General features: G+C 34.8%; 1 protein-coding gene across 1 annotated transcript; it reads right to left on the bottom strand.

The window, feature by feature from the left end:
- Positions 1-4,544: 4,544 nt before the first annotated feature.
- Positions 4,545-6,315, bottom strand: LOC110875631 (transcription factor RAX2). Its single transcript, XM_022123835.2, has 3 exons — positions 6,098-6,315; positions 5,858-5,987; positions 4,545-5,580 (listed from the first exon to the last, which is right to left on the bottom strand). The coding sequence occupies exons 1-3, from the start codon at positions 6,231-6,233 to the stop codon at positions 4,788-4,790; spliced, it is 1,059 nt and encodes a 352-aa protein (XP_021979527.1). The 5' UTR covers positions 6,234-6,315; the 3' UTR covers positions 4,545-4,787.
- Between the last annotated feature and the right edge of the window lie 9,408 nt (positions 6,316-15,723).

Raw genomic sequence — 15,723 nt, 5'->3', positions numbered from 1 at the left:
CTAATAAAAAGATTTAAATGACCCTGCCCAAAATTGATAAAAGTCCTACGTGACTAAAAGACTAAGACCAATCAAGTTTTATGTTGGTGATATAGTTACATTCGGGATATGCCTGTGGAAAAAGGGTTATTCGATTGGGAGGAATTGAGTCCAAGATTATTGGGCCATTCAAATCGTGGAAAGTATGGGTAAGGATAGCTTACTGACTCGAACTGCTAGATGAATTGAATAGTACACACAACCTTTTCCAGGACTCACTTTTGCGAAAATGTTTAGCTAAGAAAATAGCTTATATAAACTAAGATGACATTGAAGTTGACAATAAACAGAACTATGTCGTAAAGCCTATTACAATTTATGATCAAAAAAGTTAAAAGTTTAAGAAACAAAGAAATCAATCAAGTTAAAGTAAAATGGAACACCGGAAGGAATCGGACACCACTTGGGAGTCCGAAGAAGAGATGAGACGCTTATACCCTTCCGTATTTAGTACATATTAAGATTTCAAGGACGAAATCCTTTTTAAGGAGGGTGGACTTGTAACACCCCTAAAATATTAAACTATATGTGTGTATCTACATGTATAAGTTATAATATTGATAACAAAAATAGTGAAAAATAAAAACTAGGATATTTAATTTAGTTAAATATCTATGTTAAATAATAAAGAAACAAGGGATTTTAACCCTATTTATAAATCTTACAACTAGAGGGACCAAATGAGATAAACTAGAAACTTGTTTTTAAAACAAGTTATAATTTCCAACACACACACACTTGTGTGTGTATTCCTTGGTCGACTAACACAGAGCCAAAACAGAGCTCTGGCTCTTTGAAACCCTAATTCACTACAATCATCTCAAAATCAAAGAGAAAAACAGAAATTCAATCGATTCTAAGCTAAATTCGGGATCTTCATACTTTGTAGATCATAAGGTATGTTCAATTTTTATATTTAGTGATGTTTTGATTTCTTATGAACTTCTATAATCTAACATCTTGAACAAAAATTTGATGTTATGGTTAAAATAGAATGATTACAAGTCTAAGAGTAAGTCTTGGACAAAAATTGATGAATTTATATCATAATCTATCGATTTCAATGTTGGTCATGTAGGTGTTATATGGGTTTTGTGATAAACACTTGAATCATTAGAATAACTGATGTTAATTGATTGTTATGATGCAAGTTCAAGTGGTGTTCATGTTATTCTTGTCATATGAGTATGAAAAAGGTGCTTTGATATGGTTAATTAGTTACTTAAGAACATGTTAATGTTATAGTAATGATCTCGCCTTTAAGGTGTTCGACAAAATGTCTAAGTGAATCTAGAAATATTGATTTATATGAAAGAATCACTTATTTGACTAGTTGAAAACATTGGATGTTGAATATAGAATTATGAATTCTAAGCGATATGTCCAAATTAACTTTTATAGGCAATTTGGGTGGGTCGTCTAGTAATCAAGGAGGATCGGACAATCGGTTGAAAAGAAAGCTTTAAAAGGTACGCGGCTACATGCTTCGTAAAATTTCGCTAGTATCTTATGTTTATTTATTTTGAATGATAATTGAGTTATTATGAAATTTGGTTGATACCAAAATGGAGAATTTCCGTATGTATTAACCGAACGGAATAATTAGAGAATAGCGATAAGTACCAAGACAAAAGTGGTGGATTCTACGATAATGTTCAAACGGGTCAAAATGACTCGAACTATACATGTTTGGTAGTATAAAGCGATGGATTTCGCTAGCAAACCAAATTCTTATGTATTTCTTTTGTTTTTTATTAGTAGTATTGTATTTACCATTCAATTTGATTTTTATAATAACTTACGTTCGTTAACTTTGAAAGAAATCAAACTTTGCATCTTTGTTTTTTCTAAAATTCCACGTTATTTGCCCGCATATAATTGGAAAGTGAGTATGAATAGTAACTTTATTTTTATAATAATAGATTTTTTTTTGTATTTTTAATTTTTTAATACTACAATAGATTCTATACACATATTATTATTTACATTTAATTGTACCGCGATCGTACCAAAAAGAACTGAAACCGACCGAATAATATATGTATCAGTACCAGTATTTATTTATATTGTTTTTGCTTTCGACAAACCAATATTTATTTATATTGTTTTTGTTTTCGATAAACTGACATCATATCATCATTATATCGTACCGAACAACATCGGTACCTGTACAAGTACTCATTTGTATGGTTTATGTTTGGTAATGAATTTTGTGTCGCAACCATAGTCAATCGAACCGAAAGCGAACGGACAACATCGGTGTTGGTATCGGTACTTATTTTTAGTGTTTTTACATTTGATAAACTGATGTATCCTACCAAACAACATTGTTACATGTACCTATATTCATTTTTATGATTCCAGTTTCGATAATTTTCATTTATACAACTCTGTCTGCGATAATAAACGAATATCAATACCAGTACCGCGACTATCAGAACTGATTGATACCATTTGGACAACATCGTTGTCGAAACCGATGTTTGTTTTTCTGTTTTCAATTGATGTTAGACATGTGTTCATTTCTATGCCGAGTGCATATGTTGTACCAGTACTATAATGAACCTAACTGATACCGGTCGAATGCCCGTGATAACGTAATGCCACAACACACAGGGAAACAACCTAGTATATTTAAAAGACGCATGTGAGTATGAACATTTTATTTATTTATTTATTTTTTTCAATTTCACTCTTAAATTATATACCTTGTACTCATTTAAAATTTATTTAATATGATATTTCTCTAATAACTAACGTTCTTGTTAACTTAAAAAAAACTGAACACGCTTTGTTTTTTTATTTTTTCATCGACATTCTGGTTTTTGTTGAAAATTAAATTGTATTCAAAATATAGTATTTGTTAGCGTAAACTATACGAGTGACGGTTCCATACGAGTTCCGTGAGGAATTGGACGGATTGCGATCGAAAAACACCAGTACTGGTATTAGTTATATACGCTTTTAACCCTTTTGTTTATTTAATTAATTATTTTTAAATAAATCACGTTCGTTAACTTTTTTAAAGAACTAAATACACAGTTGTATTTGCTTTTTTTTCTAGACATACGGGTATGAATTTGTATTCAAAATAGAGTATTTTTTATATCGTAAGCTACACGAGTGTCGGTACTGTATTGTACCATTACCGTGACGAACCAATTCCATCGATCAACATCACTACTAGTATGGGTATAATAGGAACCGCGAGTGGTATTTTTTTATTATATTTGAACTATATAAAACACGTTTTCATATCATATTGACATATCACGACTTTATTTTTAGGGTTTTGTATCGATTGCAACAGCCAATGTTGATACCATGACGTAACTAACCGATAATGACCGAGCTCCGGTCACATGGTGCGGAGGAATCCCGCTAGTTAGTATGAATTTTAATGTATTTATTTATATTATTAAAACTGAAAACGATTAAAACTTATATATATAAATTTGCATGTGCCCCCTCAAACCTTTGAATTATTGTAGTTTCCTTGAATTTTTTCTATAACCAATATATTATGATAAAACATATAATATAACAAACAAGTGTCCATTTGATGCTCGAATTTCAACGTTGAATCATTGGTAGGTATTAAGAGTTTTATATTATGTACTTACAATATCATGGCCAATGATAGTTTACTGAGATTTTATATGTTATTAAATCTAATCTAATAGTTTGATTTATTGTCGTCGTTTACAAGCATCTTCCATGGCCACCGCATCCAATTCATTATCTTTTAGATATATGTCACCATCTTCATATATTTTTCTTGTTCACAAGACACTTTCAAATTATTAAGGACACAAAACTTCAAGCTATATAACTTCAAATAATTATAGTCATTCCAGCTATAGTTCAGTGGTGAAGACTTTTACATTTTAAAGAAAAGATCAGAATTCAAATCTTGGAATGGAGTGTAACTTAGTATTTATTAGTTTACTTAATTATGCTTACAAATTTATGCATTAGACGTAGCTAATGGTAGATAATTTTAACGAGAGAAATATCGTATTGCAACGGCTTGACTGATCTCCTCTCACACCTTAAATTTTTAAGGATATATGCGTTGGTGCATTTGTTACATCTTCAAAAGCTATACGAAATAAACTTTTAGCATCATATTTGTTCATCGATGATACATTCAGTCAACAAAGGTGAATCTAATCTAGCCATTTGAACTTTAAAGTACGTTTTATTACTTCATTGAATAGTTTTTTACATTAGTCATCACTTTCAACTTAACTTTTGACTAATTATAAAAAATTCAGAAACATAAAGTCATCTTTTTTCGTTAACATAAAGTCATCTCTTTTCGTTAGTACTAAAATACCTTTAATTGGTAGACGTGTAGGTCGATTGATCTAGACGGGTGAAAGGCAATGTGAAAAGGAAAATAGTTTGACATATAAAAAAACTCATATCACAAGAACAATTACCCTAATAAATAATTAATATGGACCACTTTCATATTTTAACTCCAATTATGTCATAAACTCTTAGTTAATTATTTTGCTTTATATGATAATGGATAAATAAATGGTGTACAAAAAAGCATATATTTTCTAGATAGAAAAGTATTTTCAATAAGAGCTCAACCTAAAGAAATACATAAACTTTTGCCAAGTAATTTCACATTGCTTTTCACCTTCAAGTGCAGATCAACACAAACCCCAAGAAACTGTGAATCCAAAGAGATCTCTAACCTGACACCTTATCTTAATTACAACAGTAACAGTCATTTAATTACCCCCATCAATCATCCTATAAAATCCATCGGTAATAATATGTGTTGTCTTGTTTTCATCATGATCATTCATCAAATAGCTGTTGATGTCCACATTGATGCTACTACTGTTACTACTGCTGCTGTTGATACCTATCAGTTGCTTCACTTCATCAAGATTCTTGATCAAACACCCTTTTTGTTTCTGATCAACATAGGTATGATCTGTCATGAAACCATGGTTCTGATCTCCAAAACCCTGAAGGGCAAATTGGTCTTCTTGCTTGATCCTATGATGATCATTGTTGTAGGTCATCTGACTCATGCAACTACCACCACCTTCAGAAGAACAAGTTGTACTCAGTTCACCACCACCACTACCACCATAACCAAACATCAGCATCCTTTCTTTCACCTCAGGACAGTAGTACTTGTTGCTAACATTCATGATATTATTAGGGTTATAGCTATATAAGAGATCAGTAATGTTAGTGTGGCTTTGAGCATGGTTGCTACTGGTTGTGGGGATGTTGTTAGTGGTAGTGGAGAGGAGGAGAGAGTTGATATTGTTGCTAACATTCATGAAATTAGGGTTGTAGTTGTTGTAAAATGATGAAGTATTCAAAATGGTTTCTGATTTGTGATGATCTGAAAGTGGTGGTGATTGAAGGGGCATAGATGGGAAAAAAGATTGTTTCTTTTGGAAGGAAGGGAGCAAAGCCAAAAGCTTCTTTCTAAGCTTTGTGTTCCAGTAATTCTTGATATCATTATCAGTCCTGCCTTGTAAATGACTTGCTATTATTGACCATCTGAATATATAAATTGAAATGAATCAAGATTCATAAAAGAGTTAAAAAAATTTACATATGAACAAAGAACAAAGGTGAGTTGAGATTTGACTTTGCCATGCATGAATTAATCCATAATTGTTGAAAATAAGTTAGGGTTTCATGTATGTTTGTATGTTTGACCTAACATGGAAAGAACATATGGGCAGTACCAAAGATGGAAATTTTGTACAAAAGAGTATAAATAAACATATATAGGTACATATGGAAGTAACTCAAGTAAGGGGTACAAACTTACCTGCTACCAATGCTAGCATACAAGGTGCAAATGATCCTATCTTCTTCTTCTGAAAACTCACCATGTTTAATGTTGGGTCTAAGGTAGTTTAGCCATCTCAACCTGCAACTTTTCCCACATCTCTTTAAACCTGCTCACACATTCATAACACAAACCTTTCAATTTCTTGCAAGAAACACACTGATGGTGAGTGTAGTGTGTGTGTGTGAGAGAGAGAGAGAGAGAGAGAGAGAGAGATACCAGCTTTGTGAGGAAGAGCAATCCAATTACCACCAGTACCATGTTTATCTATGAACTCCTTGAGCTTTGCATCTTCTTCAGGAGACCATGGTCCTTTCTTCACACTTGCTTTGTCACAACAAGGAGCTCTTCCCATCTCTCTCTCTCCCTTCCTCTCTCTCTCTTCACTTGGTTGACTTTTTTTTCAAGTAGAAATCTCCACTCCTTGTGTGTGTGTGTGTGTGTATTTTGGTGTAAATTGATAATTTTGTCTTGTGGGTATACTGGTTGGCTTTTTATGGAGTGAGAGACTTTTGTTGTCTCAAAGTCTAAAGGACAGAAGTCAGTAACAAGACAAAACAAAACAAAACTCCTACCCTTTTTCAATTAATAATAATAAGTGGTATTGTGCATCCAAAATTCAACCTTTTGATTTTTAATTTTTGTGTGAGACTGCAGAGTTGGGTCAATCTTTGTTAAGTGAGAGTTTTGTATAATTTGAATATATTTGGACGCCATGTTAACCTAGTAAGTTAGTTGATTGAATAATAACTAAGAAGGTTAACCAACAAGAGGAAGAAATAATAGCAATGACACCAACTTTAAATGTCCAAGTAAAAAAATATAGAGTAAATTACTTTTTGAATCTTTGTGTTTTAGTGGTTTTAACAATTTGAGTCCAAAATCAAAAGGTTTAACGCTCTGAGTTCCTAACCGCTAATTTTATAATATTTTGAGTCCTTATGTTTTAGTGGTTTTAACCAGTGGTGTCTCAAATCAAAAATACAAGTGTTAAAAATTGGACTTAAAACGTTATAAAAAGAGCAGTTAGGGACTCAAGGCATTAAACTTTTTGATTTTTGATTTAAGAAGCTAAAACAACTAAAACACATGAACTCAAAAAGTAATTTACTCAAAAATAAACTATAAAATAATTCTTTTACACAATTCCCCATCCAAACCCAGGTATTTAAAAGTTGTCATTGCTAATGTACTAAAACACCATTGATTGACTTAAAACATATATTCAATCTTTTATTTTAGAGTAAATTGTCATTTTGGTCCTTGTGGTTTTGGTACTTTTGCCATTTTAGTCCAAATCTTAAACTTTTTAAATCTGGATCTCTGTGGTTTCACTTTTATTGCCATTTTAATCCGAAATTCAAAAACCTCCTTTTTTAACTGTTGCAACCTGACTATTTTGTCTTTTTGTTCAGGGGCAATTTTGTCCATCTGATTTTAATATAACATATTAATAATTAATAAACTAAATTAATTACATATAATTCCTTTATACCCTTATATAAACATCAGATTATATAATATTCTCCCATTTAATCATCATCTTCTCCAAAAAAACCCTAATCCCACAACGAATCCCTTTCAATGACAATGGTGGTTTGCACTTGTGGAGCCTCAACCAACTGAGAACATCCTGGACAACACAAAACCCAGGTCGTCGATTTCATCGCTGCAACAAACCATCAAGCTGTGGATTCGTTGCTTGAGCTGAGCCACCGAAGATTCAGAACCCGGCTGTGACGATTCCTGCGCTATTGGACACCATCAAGCGGCATGAAGAGAATGTAAGGGAGATGTTTACTCGGAACAAGAAACTTGAAGAAGAAGCAAAAAAATGGCTCAGGAGAAAAAGATGTTGAAAGTTATGTTAGGTTTCAGTTTGTTCTTGTTCATGGTGTACTATGTTAAGTCTGCTTAGGATTTGCCTTTGTTTGGGGGGTTTTGTAAGTTTAGTCCATATGAACAACTATGGTTTTGTAAGGCTTCTATAAGTTTATAAGGTAATGTATGGGGCTTTTGTAATGGAATGACTAACTTTATGACCAATACTTGTATAGTGCTTATGACCTGGATCTATGTCCCATATGCAACATGTGCATTGTGCAAATGACCAAGGCTTGTGCAAAATGAAAATGACCAAAAGAAAAGTGTGAATGACGAAAACATAACAAAACATACATTAACATGTGCAAATGACCAAAATAAAAGTGCAAATGATGAAAACATAACAAAACATACATTAACATGTGCAAATGACCACATCTGCAAAGTGTAAAATGACCAAAGCATGTGCAAAGTGCAAAATGACCAAAGCATGTGCAAATCACCAACATGTTCCATGCTTCTGACCTGGAAATATATCCTATGTATAGGAATTGGAAGTGACCAAAATAGATCTGCATAGTGCAGCCTTTAACATAACACAACATACGCAAAGTGCAGCCTTTAACATAACAAAACATACATTAAAATGGAGCCTTTAACATAACAAAACATACATTAAAATGTGCAAATGACCAACATGTTCCAACCAGTTTGACATGATAAACAGCTTGATCAAACCAAAATATAAGTACAATACTAAACAACCATTAACACTAAAAGGTAAACATAGTTAAGCAGTTTGACATGAACTAATGTACCAAAACAGTTTGACAAAAACTGTAAACATCACAGTTTGACACAAACAACAAAAATGTTAATTGTAGTCAACCTAAGCCTGTGCTTGAACTTTCAACCTAAGCCTGTGCCCCTTCCTGACCTTGTGCCCCTCCCTGTGCTTGTGACCCAACTTGTGCTTGTGCCCCATTCCTTCCAGATTTTCCACAAGTCCTCTTGTTATGCCCCACCCCCTTGCAGATCTGACATGTCACGGAGCTTCCCTTCCTTGGCAACTTACCAATTGCAGAGATCATGTTGCTGACATTCTCAACAGCATGTGCAGATTTTACCTTTTTTTTCCTGTGAAGCTGCAACTTTAGCCTCTGCAATCTCCTGTGCGGACTTCTTTCGTTTCTTCTTTGGCCTCCTAATTTGGACATGATACTTTGGAGGGATCAAAGTGGTTGGGCATGCAGATTTAGGCCACAAATCACTGCCATTCATTGGTTCTACATTATGCTTGTAAACTTCTTTCCAAGTCTCAACCCAATACACTGGATGCACCCATTTTTCAGGAACTCCATCACCTTTATCATGCAATCCCATGTTCCAGATACATGCCACTGCATGTCTACATGGGATGCCTATAAGATCCCATCTCCTACAAGAGCATGTTCTTTCATCTAATATCACAACTCTCTTGTCTTGGTGGTCATTGAAGTGTGTGCTAACCTGAAACTTTGTTCCTCTAGTCCAGATGACAGTGTATTCTGCAGCCTTAGTCTTCGCAGTTTGAAGCACAACAGTTGTGACACCTGTGTCACTTCAACCATCAAACAAATGCCAAACCAATGAAATATTGTATTTCATACTTGGGATTTGTAAAAATATGTGTATCATTTGCACATATCAACTCTTGTTCGATTTTAAGCTTTAAATCGCTTTCTGGAGGGTTATACGCGCTCTGATGCGTAAAAATAACCAGTTTAATCCAACGAACACTCCGGAATAGTGAAATAGGCTTAACATACCTTAAATAACCTTTACATAACTTAGAAATAAGTTTTAAAGGCTTTGGTATGGCAAAAACAAGTTAATTCGCTTACATGGACTAAACTTGACAAACTGCGAAAGTATGCCAATTTGTACTGTAACAGACATTCTGGAACATGACCATAAATTAAACACACCTTAAATATCCTTTATATAGCTTAGAAATAGGCTTTGAGGGGTTCGGTGTGCTAAAATAAACTTTTGGGTCATTCAGGGACTAAAAGTGTCAAAAAGTGCATAAGTTTGCATTTTCGCGCATAACTTACGTTCTGAATACATCCGAACATCCAAAAATTTATGTAAGCACTAAAATATTTTATTTTAGTGTTTGGCATAAGAAAAATCCATTCGTCACGCCATTTGGAGCGTTTTTCGCGCTTATGCGCATTCCGTCGTAATTAACCGAACAACGCAATCGTACGGCCAAACGAACCGACATCCGAGATATTTTTGAGCACATTTTAAGATCCCTATACTTTAACTTCATTTTAGAGCTTTGAAATGGGGTTAACGGGGCTTAAACGTGTCAAAAATGCATCAAATAGCAAGTTTGGAGCTTCAGGGGCCTGTTCTGCCATTTTTCAAACTTTCTGGTCTGCAGGTCCTTGCGCACCTCAACACTCTGAGTGTTACGGTGCACAAGCAGGGGTCAGATGCAGAAACTTGTTTTTAACAGCCTGTTTCTAGCCTTTTAACCCCCCCAAAGGCCAATGCCATGTGTCAAACTCTTGTGGTGGGGGGCAAAATGAGTTACCACAACATTCCGACAAGTGTACGGGCGAGATCAAGGCACGTTATCCAAGAAACGATCTTAACGGTGAACTAAAATCTATAAATACCCATCCATCCCCATTGCAAAACCCACAAGAATCTGATTTGAGAAGCTCTAAGTTGAAACCATTATTTCATACCTGAGCTACTTGAATCAAGATTAGCATTCGGGGACCCTTTGTAAGTATTCCTTCTTTCTTTTATTGCTTTTCGAGTCCGAAAGTCAAACTTTGTTTGACTTTCTGCATTGACCAGTTTATGGTCAATGCGAAGTTCGTTTGAACTTCGCAACGTGAGCGTAATCACGATGGTTATAGTCCCTTGTGACTATGCCTACTGATTACCACGTTGTATAGGGTCGTAAGGTAAGCGATCTAAACAATCGCTTATACTTTCGAACCCGACCCATTTGGTCGATCATTAAGATCCGACCAAACACATTAGGTGACCATAGTATATAGGGAATAACCTTCCGAGGTTATACCTTGTGCTCGCTTCGTTTAAGTAGTTGTATGATAGATAGTTTATATGCCTTAGGTAAATTACCAAAATACCCCTTTGATGCCAAAATTCATATTTAACATATGTAACATAACCGATGACCTCTAAACTGATTTATCAACAACATTAAACATGTTAAGGCATATCTTACTTATCATAGGACTAGTTAGGCGTTCCGAACGCGTTTCACGCGAATGACGCGTTAAAGTAGCATAAGCTACCTAAACGGGTCGTAATGGGTCGTAAGCACTTAGGTTAGGTTTCATTTAGTATGTAGGCTTTGTTAAACCATACGACACGAGCCTCTATACTCGTTTGGTTTACGAACCCTCATTCTATCTAAATCCTCCGACTTAGGTCCGATTTATTAACATAGTTACCCATATTAGGTGCCGTTTGATATCCGTGATCTCTAGCATTGTTTGGTTGTTACTCAAGGACTACTAAGCAATCTCAAGTGAGTACATAGTCCCCTCTTTTACTGTTTTCAATGTTTTGGGGTGAAGCAAGTGTACCTATTTTTTATGTTCATGATTTCAAAGTATAAATTGATTATACATGTTAGTACTTATCTTTTGACAAACTGGATGATTATTTATGGTTTAAACACTAATTTTTCAAAGATTATAAAATTAATTGTTGGATTGTACTTATTTTATACATTCACTAGACCGATTGGTAGTATGATATAGCGCTATAGGACTAGACACCCCATTCCTGTTGTCATGGAATGTCTGAAACCAATTTGTTTCTCCATCCAAATAGGGATTGCCTTTGTGGTATCCTTATAGTCTCAAAGGTGTAGTTTGATGCACTAGGTCTGAATGAATTCTTAAATCACACCTTTAAAATATATTTTGATATACTCCTAAAAGTATAGTTTGATATACTCTCATGTGTGGTATTGTACAGAACCAACATATATATTTTATCAACAAACCAAAACATATTTTTAATATGTTATTTACAAATCCAAAGTATACTTTTAATATGCTACTATAAGGTTATTCGTTTAACCTTACATTATTTTACAAAGCATAACTTTTGATTTATTCAAACACTTTGTTTTGTACATTTTTACTTGTGGTTTAAGAAATCTCATTTTACTTACCATACATAACTTTTGTTTATACATTACATGGTTTACATTTAACTTGAGTTATACAATAACATTGGACTATTGGTTTAAACATGAACATTCTATATTGGTGGTTTGGTTTGCGTAAGTGACTTAAGTAACGAGGCGTGTGTAATATGATACAAGCATGGTGGATACGTCGCTGGTACTTCCTATATATAAGTGTTTGTATGGTATTACATATCGTAGCGTTATTTGAATCATTTCAATTTAAGCCATATAACATTTTATACAAATAACATACTTTTCATAAGACATTGTTTTACAACAACTTATCTTATACAAATTCATTTTTACTTGGTTATTCAATTAACCTTACATTACTCTTTTACGTATCATCTACTTTACCATCACTTTTCGAATGATTTATAAAACAAAACATTTTACAAGGATCATGACTGACTTTTGTTGAACAACTCTTTCTAAACTTATAAGTCATGAATCCTATATTCACAAAACCTATGTATCTCACAGGCATTTTTATGCTGACGTACCTATTTTTACACATGTTTCAGGTGCTGTCTTGAGATGATTGTTGATACATGCTACATTTAGGATGGACTCGTGCCTTAGCAACTTTAAAACTTGGAAGATCATAGTTGTACTTATTTGATTGTATTAAAACAATGAGTTCATTTATTCAATAAAACAGAATTTATTTATTCCATGGTTATGAAACAATGATTCTGTTACAACACTCCCCGACGTTTTCGCCACGTCTGGTTGTTCTACGTGGTCGGGGTGTGACAACAGTAGCAGCTGGTGTTAGTGGGCCTTTGCACTTGTTAATCAGCTTATTCACCACAACAATCTTCTTCATAAGGTACTCTCTAATATACTCAAGGCAGGTTATTATAGGCTTGTCCCTACCTTGTATCAATTGCCTATTGAATACCTCACATATGTTATTCGGCAATATATCACACCTAGCCCTACCTGGAATATGTTCAACTGAAAACAAATAAACTGGTAAATTACATACCTGTGAAGTAGGCTCTAACCCAATGTTTGCTTAGAATTTCTTTCAGCCAATCATGTAGTCCTTTGTCCTTATCAAGAACTACCTTTATAGCCTTTTCAAACTGTGGAACTGTTGTTGCAGATGCACAGTTCCACAACAGGTTTTTGTATTCATCACCACTCCATGTTGGTTTCATATTTTCATGTATATGTCTGAGGCAATATCTATGCTCTGAACTTGGATACACTTTCAATATTGTAGGTATTAATCCCTAACATCAGAGTTACAAAATGGGTTAATGTTGTAATAAGAAAATGCAAACATAACAAGTAAATTATTGAACAATACTTACCTTTTGCCTGTCAGTTATGAAGGTGAAATTGCTATTATGTTCCAGTTCAAGATCATCACCCAAACACTGAAGAAACCATGTCCAGCTTGCAGTTGTTTCAGCCTCCACCACTGCATAGGCAACAGGATAAATCCCATTGTTGCCATCCACTCCTACTGCTGTCAGAATCTGGCCAGGGAATGGCCCTTTCAAAAAAACATCCATCAAACCCCAGTATAGGTCTCCCTATCAGTTTAAATCCAGCCTTCAATGCACCTCAGCAAACATATATCCTCCTGAATTGCCATGTTGGACTGCTAGGATTGCAACAAGGTTCAACATCTATCTTAACTGTGCTTCCAGGATTAGATCTGAGAAGCTCCTCACCATAATCCCAGAGATTCTCATATTGAGCCTTATAATGACCCTGCACTTTCTCTGTTGCCTTCATCTTAGCCCTAAACACTTGATGCAAAGTCACTTCCACTTAATATTTCCTTTGTAGATCTTCCTGTAGAGCTTTAAGTGGTATCGCAGGATTGTTTTTAACAGTGTGTTGAATTTTTTTTGGCTAACCAAGCAACTGTGCACAGTCTAACATCTCTGGTGTTTAGACATACATGTTCTCTGTTTAGGGTTTTCACAATCCAAAATCCTGCCTTTTTAACTTTAGAAACATATAGCATCCAAGGGTAAGTAGGTGGTATATTCTTTTTAGGGTTAGGGTTAGGTGTTGAGGGCCCATCTGCCTTTATTGTTCCCACGTGTAAGGGCCCATCTGCATTTTGGGTATTTCCATAATTACCCTTAAATGCAGTTGGTTGAGAGGTTCCTTCAGCATTTATTTCACAACTACTCAGTTTTGGAATCCCACCCATACATATGACCTGAAATCTGGTGTTGTCTTTCCTTGTAATATGGAGTTGTCTCCTAGTATCAATTGCATGATTCTTGACCATCATCTTAATACTACTCTTATTAGGAAATGACTGGCCAAGATAAAAGGGATATTCACCTGATGTTTTACACCTTCTCTTGTCTTTCCTAACACTCCTACAAGCTTTTTCAAGAGCTGTATCAACATCTGAGTCAGTTAAACTTTCAAACCCATCTAAATCAACCTGGTCATCTTGTTCACCTACATCAATTTCTTGTTCATATTGTTCACTAATGTCAGCATCTACTGCAGCATAATATTCATTCATATCAACACTATAATCTTCCACTACATTATCTCTATCAAAGATGTAGTCTGGATCTTCATCATCCTCATCCTGACCCACCTTATCAGTTCTATCTTTCCTACTCTTAGCCTTTACACTTTTCCTATGAAATGACTTTACACGTTTGCTAGGGGTGGTCTGTACACCTTCTGCCTTTTCACCCTCACCTGCACTACCTTCACAGGATCCTTTATAACTACCATCAACACTATCACTTTCACTATCTTCATCCTGCTGATCACTATCCTCATAACTTGTAACACCACGTAAAAACATGTCCAAATATGTATAGACACGTGTCCTAAACTCTAAACATGTGAAACATTGAGTTTAAAGGACTAAAGTTGACAAATAGTGAAATTATGTCTACAGAGGGACTAAAAGTGTCAACATGCCAAACTTGTGCCTCTGAATGACCATACGTGAAGAAAATATTCTTAAATGGGTGATTAATTGGATATAGGAAGCCGTTTGTGAAAATAATCGGAAGATTATAAAACTACAAGGGTTAAACGTGTCAACATGTCAATTTTGACCTATGAGTAACCTTTTAAAGAAACCGAGGCTTCGAAATATTCAAATATACTCCCAAGAATAAGTAATAAAAGTTTCATGTGGATTCGAGATCGTTAAGCATGTTTTCAAAACTTTGGACTATAAGTGTCAACTTGATGAAACTTGCATTCATAATGATATTTAACAAACCCGAGCCTAACGAAGTTAGTTTATTCATCCTTGAGCCTGAAGAAACTAACTACAAGGGCCTTACATGTCAACAATAAGGTTAAAAAGGGTTTAAAACCATCAGGGACTCAATCTGCCAACCTTGAAACTTGTTTTGCCAATTAAACAGGTCCACGTGGCCCCCTCTATGGCTTACGCGGCCCGCCTGAGCATGCTCAGTTCAGAAAATGGCTGCCAGGTGTGGGTTTAGGCTGTTCCACCGCCTCAGCCTCATTTTTAACGATACTAGGGGCTGGTAAACGGTAAAATAAATCCTCTTAGACACCTGGAGTGATCCTAGGTTGTCCAACAACAACTGCAATGATCTAAGGACTTGGCAATTCACTATATAAGGAGTACTAGTATTATGTTCTTGGCACATCAATTGCAACAACTTCAAAAGGACCTGCATCTGGAGCTTGCGAACACTAGGAGAAGAATTTGAAGTGTAGAAAAGACAGCTAAGACCTTTAGTAAGCCCCTAATTACTTGCTTAGTCGTTTTAATTAGCTTAATTACCTAAAAGTCAAACTTATCGTAAAT

Source organism: Helianthus annuus, chromosome 1 (genome assembly GCF_002127325.2).
Source record: "Helianthus annuus cultivar XRQ/B chromosome 1, HanXRQr2.0-SUNRISE, whole genome shotgun sequence".
Taxonomy (NCBI): domain Eukaryota; kingdom Viridiplantae; phylum Streptophyta; class Magnoliopsida; order Asterales; family Asteraceae; genus Helianthus; species Helianthus annuus.
The sequence above is the reverse complement of the archived record's forward strand: the minus strand, read 5'-3'. Positions and strand labels throughout refer to the sequence as shown.